A 22838-nucleotide genomic window follows, 5' to 3' on the forward strand; every position below is an offset into this window, starting at 1 on the left:
ACTTGCTTTAGGCAGTGAAGTCCGGCTGCAGCTCACGTGAGCAGCACTCTAGTGTGGTTGGTTAGTGGTGGTAAGAAAGAGGTGCGGAGTTGGGATGCTGTGATTTGGGAGGAGACAAGTAGAGAAGAGGCATGTTGCCAGAATATGTGATGTGTGTAGTTGCGTGAGAGCAACAAAGGGGATAGGCAAATGGAGAACAGGTGCTAGTGAAGTTTGAGGCCCAGGGAGGTTATGGGGATAAAGGCTATGTCATAGGGCGAGTTCCTAGATGCGTAATTCAGAAAAGCTGGTGTTGATGGAAAGAATCCAGATAGCATAGGCTGTGAAGCAGTTATTAAAGTAAAGCACGTAGTTGAGTGGCATATTCAGCAACTGGGTCATGCAACTGTCTGTTGGCCACAGTTGGTGGTGGCCATTCATGGGGACAGAGAACTTACGTGTCACGCCCACTTAGAATGCAGCACAGTGGTTGCAGTTAAGTTTTTAGATTGTATGGCTGCTTTCACAGATGACCCCGCTTTTGATTGAGTAGAATTGCAGACAGAACTGGAGTAGTTGATAGCGGGAGGATATACAGGACAGGTTTTGTATCTGGATCTGTTGCCAGGATGTGAGCCATGAGGTGAGTGGTAAGGAGCAGTGGTGGAGTAGGGATGGACAAGGGTATTGCATAATTTCAGTGTGCAGCAAAATACTACTGTTGTCATGGTGGAGAGGATATATCTCATTTCAGGGCAAGAATAGATAGTCAAAACCATGGCAGAGAATGTGATTCAGTTGCTACAGTCCTGTATGGTACCGAGACATGAGAGGAGTGCCTGTTTTGAGGGATTGTGGGTAAATGGTGGATGGTAGGTCACTGGAGAGGCATGGCATAGGAGATCTGTTTCTGGACAAGGTTGGGTGGGTTATTTCAGATTGTGAGGGCCTCAGTTCGAGAGGTAATGGTAGTCACTACAGAATCATTGACTAAGTGGTAGGGCTGTGTGGAAGGAACTTCTTGATGTGGAATGGGTGGCAGCTGATGAAGCAAAAGGATTATTGGTGGTTGATAGGTTTGATGTGGAAAGATGTACTGATGTAACAATCCTTGTGGTATTCAACCTCGTAGAAGGTGACTTGTTGGGCTGAAGAGGGGCAGATGAAGTAAAAGGGAGAGAAGGTTCTGGAGGAACGTGGATACGGTGTTCTCATCCTTGGGGTGCAGATCATGAAGATGTCATCATTGAATATGAACCAGGTGAGGGGTTAGAGATTCTGGGTTGTTAAGGAGGATTCCTCTAGATGGCTTGCGAATAAGTAGTATAGTATGGTGCATTGTGGGTGCCCATTGCTTTACCGTGAATTTGTTTGTAGGTGATGCCTTCAAAGGAGAAGTGATAATGTGTAAGGATATAGTTCGTTATGGTAACCAGGAAGGAAGTTATAGGTCTTGAGGCCATCGGGCATTGGGAAAGGTAGTGTTAAAATAGCAGCAACGCCGTGGACATTAGGGATATTAGTGTGATGAGCAGGGAACCATATGGTAAAGGAACAGTAATGGTGGAGAAATTCAGTGAAGAAATGATTGGTGTCTTTTTGATAGGAGGATATGTTACAGATAATAGGCTGGAAGTGTTGGTTCACAGGAGCAGAGATTCTCTGTGTGGGGTTTGTGAAGGGCTGGAGATCCTGCTGAATTTCTGAAATGGGAGTCACTGTGGCAGGGGTTATATGTGTGTGTATCTGGCAGCTGGTGTAGTCCCTCCACCAAGTAATCGCTGCGATTCATAACCACAATAGTGAAATCTTTATCAGCAGGTAGGATCACAAGGTCCTGATCAATTTTTAGGTGGTGAATTGGAGGTTTTTCTTTTTTTTTTCTGAAACTGTGAGGTTAGTTTCATGTTGAGGGATTTGCAGAATGATGGTGCACTGAAATTTGAGGTTAAGAAGTTCTGGAGAGTCAACAGGAGGTAATTTGCGAGCCGTGGGGTCGATCATGATTGATTGGGGGAGTAAACTGAAACCTGTCACACCATGACATGCTTTGAAGATAGTTTGAAGAAAGGGTGACAATTGTAGCTTAGAAAAAGGTTTTTTTAATGTTCAGTGACATTGTAATTCTGTCAAAGATGGAGAAAGGACTTGGAAGATCTTATAATAGCATCTAATACAGAGGTTCCCAATTTTCTGGAGGGTAAAAATGACGGCCACAAAGCTAAATTGTTTTTAAAGATCATTGCTGATATACCTATTTTGTAAAACAGTAATACCAATTACATAAGTTACTAATAATTACATTTTTATTTCAAATACTAGATTTAACGCATGACAAAATTTGGTGGTCACAGCTTGTGAAACAAATGTATGAAAAAATCTTCCATACACTACAGACATATTTCAGTTTTCATTCCATCCATCTGTGACAGTAAAATTGTGACACATATACGTACATCACATAAGCAGTGGTGCAGAGGAAGCACACTTTGTAATAATTGTGTGCGTGCAATGTGGATAGTTAGCTTCCTTTTCTAAGAGGAGTTTGTAGGTAGCACTCGTGATACACTGGAAGTTGCTTCATTATGCTATAGTTAAAGATTGTTAAAATGACCACTACCAATCAACATGCTGATTCTATAGTCCGTGGCTTAATAAAACATCTATAAACACTAAATGTCATTTACCATTCATCAGTTTTAAAAGTAAGTCTTTGAAGAAGATTCTTTCCCATTCTGAAGGTTAGTTGGTGCTTGAATTGGACACATTCTGAGATATCAAGGGATCTTTTGGTAATTGAGGAAAGGGAGGGGCAGGTGTTAAAATTATAGAGGAAAATAAAGGCTTGAATATACAAATCAGGTTAAAGTAGATGTAGGATGCAGTAGCTGTGCAGAGATTATGAGGTTTGCACAGGATACACTAGCTTGTAGAGCAGCATCAATTACATCCTGTTACACATTTGCATAATAGAAAAATCAACTATGATGCCTGTAAGCTAAGAAAAAATGAGTCGGCAATTTAAATGCAAAATACAAGAATCTGTGAACTTCATTTTTTAAAAAGACTGGTGCATGCATTGAATAAATCTTTTTGTGTCTTCGCATTTGTTTGTCCCATGATTGGGGATCACTGCTGTTTATCTAGTAGGTGGTACCAAGTGCTCTTGGCATTGAACTGTACAGAAGTCAGTAATATTTTTCTACAATCTGTGTTGTACCCTTGCTGTTTCAGCTTCTGTCAGCAAAATTATGTCAGGTAAATTCCAATATGCCAAGTTCACCAGACAGCAGCTCTGATAGTTCAACAAGCTCTCCACAGCATCCATATGATGGGCCAAATCTGGAAGCAGAGAACATTCTTCCAGGTGTTGTAAGTAAAAAAAGTTACTCCAGTTTTTTATTCTTTTGTGTGTGTCTCAATCTTGATTCCTCGTGAAACAGTGTACTCATTTATTGTAACATTTATGGTATTCAAACAGATGTAATAAATTGGGGTTATTTTACCTTGATTTTGAGATTTAGGAATTATGTAATTGAAAATTTGCCCATTTTGTAGCTTGTAATTTATTTATTTGTGTTTTCTTTTTAGCTTATGTCGCAGCGGCCACATTGCGCACAGTTCTTCTTCCAGTTAGCTGATTTGGGTTGCCGTCTGCAGTATCCGCCATTGCGTGATGGAGCCAGAACTCTCTTAAAATTAATACCACCTGATGTATATACAGAGGAATGCTTGCAAGCACTTTTCCAGAGCCATGCTCATGGAGAAACGTCATGTCCATCAGCTACTGTTGACAACATGTTCTTTGCATCTTCACCATCACAAGTCTTGTATAATCTAGAGGTAAGTGAATGTTGATCATTTAATTATGTGTATATCAATCCTGTATTGAATCCAGTTTATTTCTATAAATTTTGCATCTGTTAATTGCCAACACTAAACAGCTCATACATATTAAATAATCATGATAACATAATGTGCTTTATGTTAATAACAACTATTGTTTTTATATATATATATATATATATATATATATATATATATATATATATATATATATATATATATATATATATAGTTATAATAGAAGGAAACATTCCACGTAGGAAAAATATACCTAAAAACAAAGATGATGTGACTTACCAAATGAAAGTGCTGGCAGGTCGACAGCCACACAAACACACACACAAAATTCAAGCTTTCGCAACAAACTGTTGCCTCATCAGGAAAGAGGGAAGGAGAGGGAAAGACGAAAGGATGTGGGTTTTAAGGGAGAGGGTAAGGAGTCATTCCAGTCCCGGGAGCGGAAAGACTTACCTTAGGGGGAAAAAAGGACGGGTATACACTCTCGCGCGTGCGAGAGTGTATACACATATATCCATCCACACATATACAGACACAAGCAGACATATATAATATTTGGTCTTTAAATATGTCTGCTTGTGTCTGTATATGTGTGGAAAGTGATTCAGTGCATGGGACTTAACATGAAACCAGGACAAAAGTTATGTTCAAGGTGTGATACACTGCTAAAAAATGAAGAATATTCTGATAATTCACATGGCAGTGACAAAGAGTATCAGCCACCTACAACCACAGCGGATGAGCAATTAAATACTTCAGTGACTGCTCTTGGTTTGTCTCCTATGAAGACACACAAAGTTGGGAAAAAAGACAGGCCCGGCTATGGTAGAAGAAAACTACAAGAAGCTCAAATGGAATTAAAACACAAAATAGCTGACACACTAATGGTGGAAGAGGAAGAACAATCTGCTCCAAAGGATGAGAAATCGTGCCAGAAATGCTCTGATTTGGACAGAATTGTGCATGAATTGAAAGAAAAATGTGCCTTATCCACATGCCAGAAGTAGCCATTCTTACCCTTGCAACTTCCAGCTGGTCTATTGACTACACTGCAAAGGAATTCAATGTTTCTACATATATGGTAAAAAAGGTAGGAAAATAAAAGCAACCCCAGGAGTGCTTCCACTACTTCAGCAGGCTCAGGGTAAGCAATTGAGTTCAGAAATAAAGGTGCTAGTGTCGGAGTTTTATGAAAATAATGACTACAGCTGAATAATGCCTGGAAAAAAATACTATGTAATGGTGAAAATGGGAAATGTATGTGTACAGATGCAGAGAAGACTGTTGCTGTGCAACATATCGGAACTATATGTAGAATTCAAGGAAATGTATCCCAATACCAAAGTAGGTTTATCATCATTTTTCAATCTTCGTCTAAAATGGGTTGTGCCTGTAAGAGCAAGGGGCACACACAATGTTTGTGTATGTGAGACCCATCAAAATGCTAAGCTGGTGTTTGCTGCTATAAAGGATTCTGGTTTGGATTACAAAGGTGCAATGAAGCTGCTAGTGTGTTACATCAGTTCCTACCAGTTCATGATACACAGGTGTGAAAAGTGTCCTGGTAAGGCAAATCTTGCAGAACACATGAATAACAAACTGTATGGTGAACTCCTTATGGATGACAATGAACTTGTTTCTTATAAACAATGGACACACATGGATCGCACAAGTCTTGAAATAAAGCAAATTACAGTGGAAGATTTTGTTGAAATGTGTTGTCAAAAAACGGACAAACTGACCACACACAGCTTCACAGCAACATCACAATCAGCTTATCTCCAGTTTTTTAAGGATAATTTGAAACAAGATGAAATTGTGCATTTATAGTTCAAGATGCCATCCAAGGATATCATTGGGACAACAGTCAAACAACTCTCCAGCCATTTGCGATTTACTATAGAGGTGAATCAGGTGATGTGTCTGTCATGAACCTGTGCGTTTTTAGTGATTGGTTAATTCATGATGCCATTGCCATGCCCACATTCTCACTGTCATGGCATATGTGAAAAACAAGCTGCCTCACATACATTTTGCGAAATACTTCAGTGATGGGGCAGCTAGTCAGTACAAAAACTGGAAAAATCTCAAAAATTTATGCATACATTACCATGATTTTCATATTCACGCAGAATGGAATTTTTTCGCAACAAGTCATGGTAAAAATGTATGTGATGGTATTGGTGCTACCATTAAGCTCATGGCATCATGAGCTAGTCTGCAGCACCCTACAGAATGTCACATTCTAACACCTCTTCAGTTATTTACCTGGGTACAGAAAAATATCTCTGGCATACAATCATTCTTTGCTTTGAAAGATGATGTGAAATCAGTCGAAGAGTTGCTAAAAAGGACCGTTGTAAAAGAAGGCAACTAGCTTCTCGACTTACCTGACAACTACAAAGACATTTGAATCAAAATATGTTGAAATATTTGCACTTCCTATTTCTTTGTTAGTAACAGTAACCATGTCATGTAATACAGTGAAACCCTGCTTTTACACTTTTCAAGGACTTTAAAAAATGGTGTGAAAATGTGGGAAATAACTTTTTGGGTGGTAAAAGTAATGTATAGTATCCCACCTTGCATTTTCATAGTTTGTGTGTGATGTATGTACATAACAAGCATCAAAATATGTGTTAGAGACTTTTTGATTATCCAGTAAAAGTTGTCTGAATTTTGTACTATGTTTAGCTGCTGACATAACTAGCGCTGGAAATTGTGTGGGAAGTATAATCATTTCATAAATAATAATCCATGATTTTGGAAATCATTTCATTCATTATTTAAATAATGAAAGACTGCATTAGTTACATATTTTCTCATGCTTAGCACAACACAAAGCCGGCCGCTGTGGCCGAGCGGTTCTAGGTGCTTCAGTCTGGAACCACGTGACCGCTACGGTCGCAGGTTCGAATCCTGCCTCGGGCATGGATGTGTGTGTTGGCCTTAGGTTAGTTAGGTTTAAGTAGTTCTAAGTTCTAGGGGACTGATGACCTCAGATGTTAAGTCCCATAGTGCTCAGTGCCATTTGAAGCACGACACTTTTCGAGACTTTATTCTCATTGCCGAGCACTAATCTTTAGACACAAGTGTCTTGTGTGGTGTTTGCATATGTGCTGTTCTACATCACTCACATTGTTTGTGTGTGAAACATCACAAAAAAATACTTACATAAATATTTGCACTTGACGAGGAGAATAAATTCTTGAAACGTGCGCATGTGTGTTCGTGGTGTCATGATGATCACGAAGTTATGCATGTGCATTAGAGACAGTGAGTGTTGTGATTGGTCATAACTCGAATGAACCTAATTACTTCCATCAGCTATCATGCAGAGTAGTGTTTGCCAGGGGCAGGAGAAAAAGCGTGAATCGTTCCAACTTTTGCTGATTCAGATCTGTTGAGTATAGCACTCTTGTGTCAAGAAACAGTGAACGTTGTTTCATAAACTGTAAAAGTGAGAAAATTATAGATATGTTAACGTAAAATTGGGTGCAAATTAGAATTGTGAACGTATGAAATTTGAATGGAGTGATAAAAATGTCATAAACAGCTGGAAGATGTTGTTGTATTGTAAGACATATTGTGTCAAGTAAAATAACATGATACGTGATGTCATTCCTCCAGGAACAAATCCATCCCCAGAAATTTTATCACTCCAGAAAAACCTTTTTTTAGCTGTTACATGTATGTTCTTCAGCCATACAGTGATATACAGTGTATTGTTTACTATTCATGCCAAATCTTCTGGATTTGGTACCCAGGAGCAGGGACTTTAGCCTATAAATTGCTAGATGTAGGTGTGCCAACATTTTTCAGCCAAGAGAATTCAGTGTGCTGGGAAAGTAGGAATAACTCGTAAAATAAAATGCGAATATGTCAAGATGTTCTGATAGAAATGTCTTCGAAGCTGCCGGATAAGTTGAAAAGCTAATTCTGTTCTTTTACAATCCCAGCTCTGCCCAGGATCTATTCTCTTTTTTAATGCTATAATAGACCTTTTTTCGTTCCGGTTCCTAACTTTTATTCTAACTAATATTGACTTTAGAGCATCATAGCTTGGCAACCAATATAGATTTTTGTTGACTCTGGTGATGACTGATCCGGTATAGGTTTTTTATTGTCTTTTGATCCATGTTGCATATGTCATGGCAGTGGTTAAAGCTTTCACAAAACAACACGATGGCCATTAATAACTTGTATTTGTCTACCTTCTTACAAAAGTTAAACCAGTGTGCTCAAGTTTGAAACATATAAATGGCGTCTGGGAAGGAAAACAAAAAAGAACCTCCTCTCAAAAAATGTGTGTTTGCACTAACATTTAAAACTGAATGAAGCCAGATTTTTTGAGAGAGAGTTTTAAATTCTATTGTTAGAACGCGATTTTGTTTGTTCTATTCCATTTAAACTGTTATAAAATTCATTTAAGAATGAATTTTACATGCTACATTTAGCTTGACTTTAAACCATTGTATCTTGACAACAGATAAAGATTATTGGATTTAAAAAAAAAAAAAAGCCGTGCCACACTTCAAAAACCTCCCATAAAAACTTGTTTCTTGCATATAAAATTGAAGCAGTGTACATACAAATGATGCTGTTAGTGGAGCATTAGTTTTATCCCCTTAAAATCTTTTGCAAAAGGAGTTGATAGATTCATACAATTTGCCTGGGCAACAGCCCTGGTTCTTTGTCCAAACCTAGCAGTATAATGTAACACAGCTACAGTAAGACAGATGTTCAGATTTCTATACAAATGGCTGCTGGTCAGGTCTAAACCAAAAACTTTTTACCTCGTGTTCTTAGCTCAAATAGGAACTGAGCACCAACACCTCCCCCAAACTGCAGTTCTGCATGTGGCCTTTTCAGACACGTTTGTTACAGCACTCCCGCACTGTAACAATGTATTAGAATGCATGAGGAGAATAACAACAGGTAGCTCAGCTGCTTCACAGCTTAGTAAAGATGTAAAATAAAATTTTTCTGAAAAAGGTGATTGTCTAATGACAATGCCATCAAAGTAGGTTACAATAGTTGTCATTTTATTGCAATTTGGGTTGTATTATAAGTAAAAATGTAATAATCTGTCACATACTGATAACCTGAATTGGAATTCAGACATTATAGATTGTAAGCTTCAAACTTCTGCAACTTTTCCATTGAGGATAGTAATATCAGACTTCGGCATTGAATATGTCAAACAGCTGACTTAATTACCCTGCTTTCATTTGCTGATTTGTTACGGCATCATTTCTTTGACAACTCTTCTTACACGAAGAAACTGTGCAGATGTATGTGGTAAGGATAAGTACTTTTGCTACTGTATGAAGTAACACTCATCAGTACAGTAAGAGGAGGATGAATTCTTTACACTAATCATCAATCATTCATAATGTGGCACAGAAATGTGAGATATTCAGCCCCAAAAATCTTCGAAAACTTGGCCATTGAAGCTAAAAATAAAAGTCTAATGGATAGTAAAGTTAACTTCAAACACAAATGGAAATACTTATATTTGCTTCACAACTCCTCTCTGTTCAGTGGTGTTTTTTATCATAATTCTGGATGTAAGTGTGGGTGCATCTGAATGCAGTTAAGTGTTAATCACTGTGCGTGAATAAGAATTACAGCCATCAGAGATTTTCTGTGAAAGACTATTGTGTAAATGATCAGTATGTTGTCATACTTCTTGCTATCAAAGAGCATTAGTCTACACTAACTCATTCTACGTCACAGAAAGATCTGTGGAACAACCAAACAACTAACTGTCTTAGTGAAATAGCTTGCGGGAATGCTGTCCAATTAGGTCACCAGAAAGCACCAATAGGTGGACAGTTAATCCTTTCTGTCATCTTCATCTACATATGAGGGCTGTTAAAAAAACTATCCAAGCTTATTTTTTATTGTTGAAACCAACAGTGGTATTAGGGAGTGTGTGCACACTATCTTTGTAGGAATACATACAACATTCAACAAGTGTTTGGCGGACAAAACAATAGGTACCATACATATGAAGAATTGGTACAATCGCTTCAGAGATGGATGCTCATCAATGAAGGGTGAAGCACATTCAGGCAGGCCCTCAATATATGCAGATGAGGTTTTCATTTATCACATAAGGACCGGAGTGATGCAGGATGGACAAATCATGATCAGAGAACTCACAGGCGAGGTTAAAATTAGTATTGCATCCATTCAATCCATTTTTAATGGAACATTTGGAACTCGGGAGACTCTCAACAAAAGTTGCTAACAACTGGACAGAAGCAGCTTTGCTCAGAGATCACTCAGGACATGCTGGATACCATGAACAGTATTCCCAAATTTCTTAACACAATAATCACTGGTGATGAGTCCTGGGTGCAACCCAGAAACAAAGTTCCAGTCATCTTAATGGAAGCATCTATAATCCAGAAGACCCGAGAAAGGAAGGTAGGGCTAGAGCAATGTGAAAGTCATGCTGACAGTTTTTTTTCCTTGCCTGCAGTGGTAAGGATCCATTAAGAATGTGGCCCAGAAAGTACTGATGTCAATAAGGAGTACTACCAAGAGTTTCTGTGTCGTATTTGTGAAACAGTGAGACATGAACAACTGCACTTGTGGACAGCAGGCAACTGGCACCTTGACCACGATAACACACCTGCTCATTGTTTTAAATTAATTTTAGAGTTTTTTTGGCCAAGGACAACACAGCTATGTTTTGTCAGCTTTTCTATTCCTGTGATCTAGCACTGAATGACTTCTGGCTTTTTCCAAAACTGAGAAAGACTCTGAAATGGACCAGGTTTGAGAACAGGGAAGTCATTATGCAGAATTTGATGTAGCATCTGTGCACCATACCAAGAGAAGCTTTCCACCGATGCTTCCAGCCACGGCTGGGATATGTAAAAGGTGAAGGAGATTACTTTGAAAGAAACTACTTTGAAAGAGACTTGTGTGAAACAGTTTTGTCTGAATGAAGATTGATTTTATAAATAAAAGTTAGGTACTTTTTGAACAGCCCTCATATATACTCTGTAAGCCACCATATGGTGCATGGTGGAGGGTAATGTATACCAATACTAGTAATTTCCTTTTTGTTTCACTCACAAACAGAGAGAGGAAAAATACTGTCTGCATGTCTCCTTGTGAGCCCTAATTTCTCGTAGCGTTGTGGTCTTTACATGAAATGTATATTGGTGGAAGTAGTTGATCTGCAGTCAGCTTCAAAAACTGGTTATCTGTGTAAGAGAATGACAGTAAAAATTTGTTGCGGACTGGAACCCAAACGCACATTCGTGCTTTGTGAGTGATTGCCTATACTGCTTTGATAGCCTGTGTGCAACTCAGAGCCAGACCAAAACTTCCATATGTCATCATTACTGCATCACACCCTGTACTCCTACACACATTATGTAATTCCTGTACAGAGGAGGACATTTTAATTGAAGTTGCTGCCTGATATTGGCAGATAAATAACATATTCTAGTGCCTAATGAAAAGAATGTTCTTTTTTCAGGTATTCTCATTTGAGTGCATGAAGCATCTCAGTAATACTTCTGTGTTGATCAGATCTACCGGTAACAAATCTAGCAGCACACCTCTGAATTACTTCGATGTGTCCCTCCAGTTCGACCTGGTAGCGGGCCCAAACACTTGAGCAGTACTCAAGAATTGGTCGCACCATATGCCGCCTTGTTTATGGATAAGCTACACTTTCCCAAAATTCACCCAATAAAACGGAGTCTAGCATTCTCCTTCCCTACTAGAACATTGTGGTATCTTTCCTTTAGTCAGAATCACAGTGTCAGAGCAAGAGGTACTGTCATTTGTTGCGCAATGCATTATACTCAAGATTGTCACAACAGAAGGTTGTTGTTGTTGTTGTGGTCTTCAGTCCTGAGACTGGTTTGATGCAGCTCTCCATGCTACTCTATCCTGTGCAAGCTTCTTCATCTCCCAGTACCTACTGCAGCCTACATCCTTCTGAATCTGCTTAGTGTATTCATCTCTTGGTCTCCCTCTACGATTTTTACCCTCCACACTGCCCTCCAATACTAAATTGGTGATCGCTCGATGTCTCAGAACATGTTCTACCAACCGATCCCTTCTTCTAGTCAAGTTGTGCCACGAGCTCCTCTTCTCCCCAATTCTATTCAATACCTCCTCATTAGTTATGTGATCTACCCATCTAATCTTCAGCATTCTTCTGTAGCACCACATTTTGAAAGCTTCTATTCTCTTCTTGTCTAAACTATTTATCGTCCAAATTTCACTTCCATACATGGCTACACTCCACACAAATACTTTCAGAAACGACTTCCTGATACTTCAATCTACACTCAATGTTAACAAATTTTTCTTCTTCAGAAACTCTTTCCTTGCCATTGCCAGTCTACATTTTATATCCTCTCTACTTCGACCATAATCAGTTATTTTGCTCCCCAAATAGTAAAACTCCTTTACTACTTTAAGTGGCTCATTTCCTAATTTAATTCCCTCAGCATCACCCAACTTAATTCGGCTACATTCCATTATCCTCGTTTTGCTTTTGTTGATGTTCATTTTATATCCTCCTTTCAAGACATTATCCATTCCGGACCACAGAGGAAGCGCCTGCAGCCGTTGGTGGAGGAGGAAGGCCATAGGCATAAATACTGGACCAGGTCCACTCGAGGAGCAGTCTCAGGTCGCACCTGATGAAGGTCTCGAGCTACGTGACCGAAATATCGTGCAAGTACGACGCTGATATCCGGCAGAACACCCGACAACCCAAGATGTCACTCCTGTAGTTGATAGTATAATTGGTATAATGTCAACTTTATCCTGATGCTACATGTCCTTGACTTCCTCAGCCAGTTGGATGTAGTTTTCAATTTTTTCTCCTGTTTTCTTTTGTATATTTGATGTATTGGGTATGGATATTTCGATTAGTTGTGTTAATTTCTTCTTTTTATTGGTGAGTATGATGTCAGGTTTGTTATGTGGTGGTGTTTGATCTGTTATAATGGTTCTGTTCCAGAATAATTTGTATTCATCATTCTCCAGTACATTTCGTGGTGCATACTTGTATGTGGGAACGTGTTGTTTTATAAGTTTATGTTGTAAGGCAAGCTGTTGATGTATTATTTTTGCTACATTGTCATGTCTTCTGGGGTATTCTGTATTTGCTAGTATTGTACATCCACTTGTGATGTGATCTACTGTTTCTATTTGTTGTTTGCAAAGTCTGCATTTATCTGTTGTGGTATTGGGATCTTTAATAATATGCTTGCTGTAATATCTGGTGTTTATTGTTTGATCCTGTATTGCAATCATGAATCCTTCCGTCTCACTGTATATATTGCCTTTTCTTAGTCATGTGTTGGATGCGTCTTGATCGATGTGTGGCTGTGTTAGATGATACGGGTGCTTGCCATGTAGTGTTTTCTTTTTCCAATTTACTTTCTTCATGTCTGTTGATGATATGTGATCTAAAGGGTTGTAGGAGTGGTTATGAAATTGCAGTGGTGTAGCCGATGTATTTATATGAGTGATTGCTTTGTGTATTTTGCTAGTTTCTGCTCGTTCTAGAAAGAATTTTCTTAAATTGTCTACCTGTCCATAATGTAGGTTTTTTATGTCTATGAATCCCCTTCCTCCTTCCTTTCTGCTTAATGTGAATCTTTCTGTTGCTGAATGTATGTGATGTATTCTATATTTGTGGCATTGTGATCGTGTAAGTGTATTGAGTGCTTCTAGGTCTGTGTCACTCCATTTCACTACTCCAAATGAGTAGGTCAATATTGGTATAGCATAAGTATTTACAGCTTTTGTCTTGTTTCTTGCTGTCAATTCTGTTTTCAGTATTTTTGTTGGTCTTTGTCTATATTTTTCTTTTAGTTCTTCTTTAATATTTGTATTATCTATTCCTATTTTTTGTCTGTATCCTAGATATTTATAGGCATCTGTTTTTTCCATCGCTTCTATGGAGTCACTGTGGTTATTCAATATGTAATCTTCTTGTTTAGTGTGTTTTCCCTTGACTATGCTATTTTTCTTACATTTGTCTGTTCCAAAAGCCATATTTATATCATTGCTGAATACTTCTGTTATCTTTAGTAATTGGTTGAGTTGTTGATTGTTTGCTGCCAGTAGTTTTAGATCATCCATGTATAGCAAATGTGTGATTTTGTGTGGGTATGTTCCAGTAATATTATATCTGTAATTTGTATTATTTAGCATGTTGGATAGTGGGTTCAGAGCAAGACAGAACCAGAAAGGACTTAATGAGTCTCCTTGGTATATTCCATGCTGAATCTGTATTGGTTGTGATCTGATATTATTAGAGTTTGTTTGGATATTAAGTGTGGTTTTCCAGTTTTTCATAACTATGTTTAGGAACTGTATCAATTTAGGATCTACTTTGTATATTTCCAATATCTGTAGTAACCATGAGTGGGCTACACTATCAAAAGCTTTTTGGTAATCAATGTATGCGTGGTGTAGTGACCTTTGTTTAGTTTTAGCTTGATATGTCACCTCTGTATCTATTATCAGTTGCTCTTTACATCCTCGTGCTCCTTTGCAGCAGCCTTTTTGTTCTTCATTCATAATTTTGTTCTGTGTTGTATGTGTCATTAATTTCTGTGTAATGACTGAAGTTAATATTTTGTAGATTGTTGGTAGGCATGTTATGGGGCGATATTTAGCTGGGTTTGCTGTGTCTGCTTGATCTTTAGGTTTCAGATAGGTTATTCCATGTGTAAGTGTATCAGGGAATGTGTATGGGTCTGCAATGTAGCTGTTAAATAATTTATTTAGATGTGAATGTGTTGAGGTGAACTTCTTTAGCCAGAAATTTGCTATTTTATCATTTCCAGGGGCTTTCCAATTGTGCGTAGAATTAATTGCTCGGGTGACTTCATGTTGCAAAATTATCACTTCAGGCATTTGTGTTATCATCTTGTATGTGTCTGTTTCTGCTTGTATCCACCGTGCATGCCTGTTATGTTGTACCGGGTTTGACCATATGTTGCTCCAGAAGTGTTCCATGTCTGTTATGTTTGGTGGATTGTCTATTTTAATGTGTGTGTTATCTATTGTTTGGTAAAATCTCTTTTGGTTTGTGTTGAATGTTTGGTTTTGTTTCCTTCTATTTTCACTTTTTTTTTATCTTCTAAGTTGTTTGGCCAATGCTTGTAATTTCTGCTTCTTTTCATCTAATTGCTCTATTGCTTCTTGTTGTGAGATTTTACCTAACCTTTTTCGTTTTTTTTCTGACATTTCATTTCTTATAAATTGTGTTAGCTGTCCGATGTCTTTTCTCAGTTTTTCTATTCTGATCTGTAGCCTGTGTTGCCATGCTGGTTTTGTGGGTTTCTTCTGTGTGTTGGTTGGTTCTGATCTCTGCCTAGTGTGTATATTTAGTGTAGTGAGTGCTCCTACATAAAGCAGTAGTTGTAACTCTTCCATAGTTGTGTTTTCATTTACTTTGTTGTGTATGATTGTGTTGATAGTTGTCATTGTTGTTTCAACTTGTGGGTTATTTGGTGGTCTATGCAAGAATGGTCTAATGTCTGTATTTGTGTCTTTGTATTCTTTATATGTCAGCTGAAATTTTTCTTCCATATCTAACATGTGTGTCACTTCATGTTCTATTTGTGCTTGTTCTGGTGGCTGTCTTAAGATGTCGTTTTCCTCTGATTGTTTAATTGACGCGTTTTGTTCTTTGTTTGTTTTCTCTGGGATGATTGAGTCCGTTACTGTATTTTCTTCTTCTTCTGATTGCACATTATTTTGTTCTAGTATTTGTTGTACTTGTTGTTTGATGTTTTCTAATTCTGACTGGGGTATCCTGTTATTTTTGATTATTACACGGATCTGATCAGCTAGTCGTTGTTCTGTTAACAATTTTAATTCCGGGTATCTGGTAATAAATGTTGTGTATACTTGTGATCTGTATCCAGTTGTATTGGTTCCTAGGTTTGTTGCTTGGTAGTAACAGAACATGAGGTGTCGATTAACTTCATCTGACCATCTCATCCTCTGTCTTTGTTTTCCTTCTAGGGTGGTTGCAGGAAGCATATCCTGCAAAACACCTCTATTTGGATTTAAATCATTTTCCAGTTGGCTAGCAGTGTCGTTACCATTGTGGGCGGGCATAGGGTTCAAGCGTCGTCCCCGACCATGACGGCGCTTGTCCGAGGCTTCTTTAGTTCTGTCCTGAACCAAGTAATCACACTAAAAGGGGGGTTAGCCCTATTAGTGGTTTGTTCTTTTCGTCGCCTTTTACGACTGGCAGAACAGACTGGAGGCCTATTCTTTTCCCAGGCCTCCACGGGAATTATTATTATTATTATTATTATTATTATTATTATTATTATTATTTTACAATTTACCATGATATCAAGTTGACATATTCCAAGAATCACTTGTAAAGCCACAACAGGTCTAGTACAAAGGTGCAGGTGAACCTCAGGAATATGGTCTTTTTTATTTGTCACAGTATTTTCCTGTAGCACTCCAATCCAAAGTGCTGTTTCCAGATACCAGTAGCATAGCCCGCGATAGCAATTCATGAAATAATCACATGGTGCGCTATAATGATTTATAGATAGCAGTGCCAGCATGGACAATCACATGCTTAGTTTAAACTGCTATCTGAATAACAGATTTTATATGTTACACAGCTTCTTTTCTCTCACATAGAAGGTGTAGATATAGTTGTTCCATCAAGCCTCGGGGGCAGATTTCTGATGGAAAATTTTTTTTTGTCAGAAGTATTTGAGGTTTTATGGATGGCTATATAACCAACAAAAATATAACACACTAAAAATTGGAGTATATAATTTCAAATGCTTTAATGTGTTAGGTAAGCTACAAAATGCAAAGGCTTACTCTAGCTGTAGTGGTGGTCAGCAAAAAGATTTCTGGTCAGATGAATATAGCATAATATCAACAGCAGCAGAAAATTGTATAAAAACAGTAGGATTCATTATAAATCAGAAATTAATGTAGGGAGTGACTTACCATGAACAGTTCAGTTTTAATGTTGCTTTCACCACAATTGACAGCAAACCAGTATCAGCAACAATAAGTCAGCTATACATGCCAACATCACGAATCTATATAAGGATATTGAATGGGTAATTCAGTATGTAAAAGGGGATGATAATTAAAGCATGAAGATTTGGAATGTGGTATAGAGGTCGTCATGAAAATAGGTGGATCGAAGTCATCGTCTTGTGGCATTGCCAGTTACTATTAATTTCAAATATTACTAAAAATTCTGAAAAGTCATACATCTCTATTCATAGTCTAAAATACAATGAAGCACTTACCAAAAAAAATTATTGTGCCATTATGCAACAAGAAAATAGTGTATTTGGATTGAAAAAAATATATGAACATTCTCAGAGTTTATATAGGGCATTCTCAAAAATCAGGCATATTTTGAAAAAAAAAAAAAGTATCTAAAAAAACTGAAAATAATTAATTGTTATGTATTTTTATGTTAGCACACTCCGATAGTGATTCCAAAAAAGACAGTATTTTCTGAAAAAAAACTAAAAATAATATTCAGCATAGTAATGGAGGAGAGCTTAGTACTAATTGATGTCAGAACTGCCTAAAATATCAAAATACTTGGTGAGTTGGAGATTTATAATTGTCATTGAAACATAAAGTGAATCATTATTTATTGTTTGTACGATTACAATACAAATTAATCAAGATACAAATAGTCTACATCAAGCCAAAATAATATAATTTTTCAAATCATCAAATTAGTACTGTACTCAGTTATTTATGTTTTGCAGATTTAAAACTATCACGATTCCACATCATTCTACACGAGGCATACTCTTTTTCAGGGAAACCAAACATGTCCTAAAAATCTCGGGCGTTAGCCCAAGCAAGGTTGTGAGCACAGCTAACAGCTTTAAAAACTAAAAAACATTAAGCTATTATATGAAATGTTAATATAAACCACCTCAGTGAGCATATATAGGCTACATAATTCCATCAATACTTTTTAAAAAATAAATAAAATATGATCATTTTGATATTTAAAAAGTCAGTAAAATAGGAGCATTTTGATGTATGAGGCTAACCTTTTAATATTTTGAAAATTATAAGTTAGTGCCTAAACCATCTTTAAAAAGTCATTGCCTAGCTAAAAGATAAATTTTGCACTTATATGAGGACATAACTTTCCTAATTTGTTAAATAAGAGAGTTTGTATTATCATTTAATCATTAATCAACATTCTGTTACTATATTCTCACCTCTGCGAAGATAAATTTTCCTGTTGGTGAGAGTAACAGAGTTAAGAAACATTCACAAAATTAGATATTCAGCGGATTCTTTTGAGGTTAGGCTTTCTTATCTCCTTAGTGGTAATTTACAATTAACATATAATCAGTTGATAAAAACAGCAATTGTAAATGATTAAAACTTACCCAAAACAGAGTAATGGAGCTGATGACCATTAATGGTGATATTTCTTGTTGGCACTGTAATAATTTAACTCAAACTTTGCACTCACAAAAGCCACACGATAACTCTCCAAGAATAAAGACGGTTGCTTGCAGTTCCCCTTACATAAAGAAGAAAGATACTAGAGCACTGTATGAGACATTTATTGAACTAATAACTGTATCATGGGACTGGCTTTGAACAATTTCTAAAGAACTTTAAAAATGGTGGTAACTATTATTGTTAATAAATTTTCTAATTGTTAAACTGATAAAAAATTGAAACCCTTTATAATGTGTTGTACAATTTAACTTAATGTAATCCAGATAGGTGTAGGGAATGAGTAATAGAAGTGAGATCTTACACACTGTTACTCAAATTTTTCACAAAATTGAATAATTTTATTGATAAGAAGTAATTTAATATAGTTTTAAACTAAATTCAAGGTACTTGAAAAAAATCTTAAATGCATTTAAATAAAGCACATTATGACCTGGGACCCAAATATGCCCGATTTTTGTGAATGACCCATTTACGTATGTTATGCATATTTTCCAAGATGAAAACTAACCGTAATAAATGTGAAATTCTCACCTGTGTAACAAAAAATGTCAGCACTGATGAAGTTGCGTTCTGTTGGACCTTGTAGAAACTTCCCATGAGAAAATTGTTAAGAAAATTGTAAAATTAATTTATAACGCCTGAGACATCATTACTGTATCATTTCACTTTTGAATGAGATTTACGTGCAAGATACACTGCAAATGGCAGCATCAGCATGCAAGAACTTGCTGCCTCGGTCTAAAAAGACCAAAACTATTCTCTTGTCTGAAGGGATCATATTCGCAGTCCTTAGAGACTCATCATCACTGCACTTATCACCCAAAACACTGATATTCACTATACAAAAGTATCTGTAGATAATTTTGGACCACTTTTTCTCTTGTAGTTTTGCCAGTATATTTTTTCTTATGGTTTTGTGAAATCCAATTATTCTCAACATAAATCACAGGCCTGTTATCGTGTGTATGTAACAAATGTGTAGTCGCAAAAATATAGCTCTCGAAATAGCAATATCCTTTCATTCCATTGGAAATTTGCATCTGTTGTCACATTTTCTGGGCTTAAAACCAGTGTCATGTAGGAGGAGAACAATGTATGTTTCGGATCCTTCATACTCAATTTTGTATTGTAGTTAGGCAGGAACTTACGTAGCCGATGGATACTATCCTCTATTGTTGTAATCTAATACAGTTCTTTATTAAAACTGTCCACTTGAGTAAACCTAATTTCCCCTTTATATCGTTTATATGGTGAGTGGAAGACGGCACTTACACCTACAGCCTCTAAAAGAAGCCACGTTGATGTTAACACATTGCACAGTTCTGTAAGTTATGCTACATGCTTCTACCCGCAATTTTTATGCTTGAGCAAAGTAGTGTTCCTTCTAGTTTCCTCATTATGGACAAATTTTTTGAAATATTTTAAGACAGTAGAAAACAAACAAGGTAAGTAATACCTAATGCCCATTTATTCCCAGTATACATCAAGACGACATGAACTAGCAACTGTCACATGCACAGAGCATTCTCTTCAATGTCACTCATAATGAATTCAAAGAACAAAATGAAACCACACACACAGATGTAGCAAACTGTGACGACTGTCCAGCCAGTACTTTACATGGCAACACAGCAGTTTCAGAGGCAGAGTGGAGCGAGGCGGCAACCTTGAGCCATCTACTTTCATGATGGCAGCTATAGTTGAGGATAGAATAGAAGAAAGAGTTATGGGCTGTATATTAGGAATGAGAGAGGAAAACACCTGATTTCTACAGTAAACTTCATCTAGTACTATCGAATACATTGTTCAAAAATCCCAGCAGGTGCCTTATTGGTGAAGGCCTGGTTGTACAGGAAGATTCCAGTTGTATTGCACCTCCAGGGGGCTTGCCGCTCTTTGGTGGGTTTGTGCTTGGCTAAAATGGGTCCCCAGCTATTGCAGCATCTTTTCCCTTCTGTGCTGCATGTCTACCCTCTTGCTGTTCTCTTTCCCCTCCCTTGGAGAATCTGACTGGGGTGAGTTTCAGAATTTGTTCTGTGTTTTCAGTGGCTGACATCAGAACAGTCTCACCACTGTTTTTCATTCCTTTTTTCTTTCTTCGTTCACCTTCTGTCCTTACTTCACTTCGGTGTTTGAGGTTCTTCTTCTTCTTCTTAGTCTTCTTCTTCGCTTTGCACTTCTGAAGGCCAGCCCGCACGCCTGACACGTAACAGATGACTGGGTAACATATAATTCCCAGCCATGGGTTGGCAGGTAGGGTTCGCACATGTCCCCGGTACAGGCCAGGCTCAGGGAGGGGCAATTGCCAGAGCTGCTACTTTCCCAAATTTGCTGATTGATCCCCCTGTCAGATGTTCAGGAGGTGTGACATGAAGTGTGAACAGTCATACAAGGGGGTGAGGCCCCCTCTGAGGGTGGCCCCCAGTTGGAAGGAGTGCGTCATGGGGGACGCTGGGAATCATGGGGGTTTTCTCGCACTGAGCCAATCTATATATTCACAGTCAGTGTCTACCAGGTGTAAACAGAATGAAGCCCCCGACTCAGACCCTCCCAGCTACACCACGGTTCCTCTTAGTTTCACTTACTGAAGACGGTCAGTCCTTTGTGACAGTAAACGTTTCTTATTCAGAAACGTATGATGCTATTGCCAGCCCTGTGAAATCCTGCTCTCATTTATATGATGGCACTATGCTTTTGGAGACTACTTCAGATTTTCAAGCGAAACTACTGCTTCTTAACCTGTTTGTGTCGAGTTCCATAGAACTCTGAATTCCCACAGTGTTACTTACATTAGGGTGCTCGATGGCTTGACAGAGGCAGCAATCGTAACGTACCTCTGATCAGGGTGTCATTACAGTCCACTGGGTGATGAAAAAGGTAGATGCATCCTTAGTGCCAACACACACTTTTTTCTCACTTTTGATGGAGTGGTGCTTCTGTCAAAGATCAAAGCAGGCTATGAAGTTATCACAGTCTGACTGTAATTTCCGAACCCGATGTGCTGCCACCAGTGTCATCGTTTCAACCACACTCAAATGTCCTGTCGACACCCAGCCAAATGTGTAACCTGTAGTTGGGATACTCATGGGAGTGATTGTCCACCTCCTCCTCCCCTCTGTATCAACTGCAATAGTGGCCATGCTACCTCCTCTCGAGATTGTCACGTGTATCTCAAAGAGCAGGTGTCCAGGAGATCCTGGTAAAGGAAAGAGTCGTTCACAACTTATTGTCTTGTCGCAAACCCTGCGTTCTACCATCTGGCACTTATACTGTTCTTGCTGCATCTCACTCCGTGAAGGATATGGCCAGTTCATAGTCAACCCATCTCCCTGAATACCCACTTTCAGGCTGTTGCAGTTCACCTTTTCCTTTCTCACTTAACCTTTTCCCTTTGTACCATTTACATCTCTCTGTCATTTGGTGTCACCAGGACAGACATTCTCCAGCTTATTGGTCAGCTACCTCACACCTTTTTGCTGCACGGTGACTTTAATGCACACCATTTCCGATGGGGCTGTCCCAGAACCTGTCAGAAAGGCGCTCTCATGGCTGACCTCAATCAACTCAGCCTCCTCTGCCTTAACACAGGAGCACCCATGATCCTTTTGGGCTCCATGCACACCTATTTCCATTTCGACCTATCCTTCTGCACAGCCCAGCTTGCCCATCATCTCGAGTGGTCCGTTCTCACAGACACTCGAGTGACCAGTTCCCATGTGCTCTCCGTTTGCTGACTCGTACCCCACTTCTATGAACACCCAAAGGACAGCTTACTAACGCCAACTGGAAGCTTTACCCTCCCTCGTCATCTTCGATGAAAAACATTTCTGCAGCTGGTGATGACCAGGTAGAATATGTTACAAACGTTACCATTACCACTGTAGTTAGTTTCATTCCTTGCCCTTCCTCTTTACCACGCCGTGCCCCAGTCCCTTGGTGGACTGAGACATGGCACGATGCAATCCACGTGTGGAAACTTTGCGTTATTTGCTTTCATCCCATGATGGCAAAATTCATTCGTGATAAACAGTTGTGTGCACAGTGTTGTCATGTTCTTTGGTATGCCAAATAAGGTTGCTGGATTTCGTTTACTAGTTGTTTTAACAATTCTACTCCCTCTTCTGTTATATGGGCCAAACTCCACAGCTGTCTGGGACCACAACATATTCCCCAATTTCTGGTCTGACAGTAGCAGATGATGTCATAGTGGACCCTATTACTATCTCCAACAACTTGGGCTGCCATTTTGTGGAGATTACGAGCTCCTCCCCTATCACCCTGCCTTCCTGCATCAGAAACAGGTGAAGGGGGCTTGGGCGATACTGTTCTCTGTTCAGAATCTTGAATGCTGCAGTACTGCCTTTACTATGAGGGAGCTAGATCATGCTCTCACTTTATCCTGATCCTCTGCCCCATGGCCAGATGATGTTCACATTCAGATGTTGCAGCACCTTTCTCTTGTGGGCAAGCACTTTCTGCTTCATATGTACAAC

The 22838-nt window shown here is 38.4% G+C and overlaps 1 protein-coding gene across 1 annotated transcript in view; it reads left to right on the forward strand.

The window, feature by feature from the left end:
- LOC126163053 (probable ubiquitin carboxyl-terminal hydrolase FAF-X) overlaps positions 1 to 22838 on the forward strand; it is a 331505-nt gene that overhangs the window by 136829 nt on the left and 171838 nt on the right. Inside the window, exons 18-19 of the mRNA XM_049919945.1 lie at positions 3214 to 3351; positions 3571 to 3822. Of these exons, the coding sequence (XP_049775902.1) occupies positions 3214 to 3351; positions 3571 to 3822 (390 nt within the window). The remainder of the gene's footprint in view (positions 1 to 3213; positions 3352 to 3570; positions 3823 to 22838) is intronic.

This window comes from Schistocerca cancellata, chromosome 2, assembly GCF_023864275.1.
Source record: "Schistocerca cancellata isolate TAMUIC-IGC-003103 chromosome 2, iqSchCanc2.1, whole genome shotgun sequence".
Taxonomy (NCBI): Eukaryota; Metazoa; Arthropoda; class Insecta; order Orthoptera; family Acrididae; genus Schistocerca; species Schistocerca cancellata.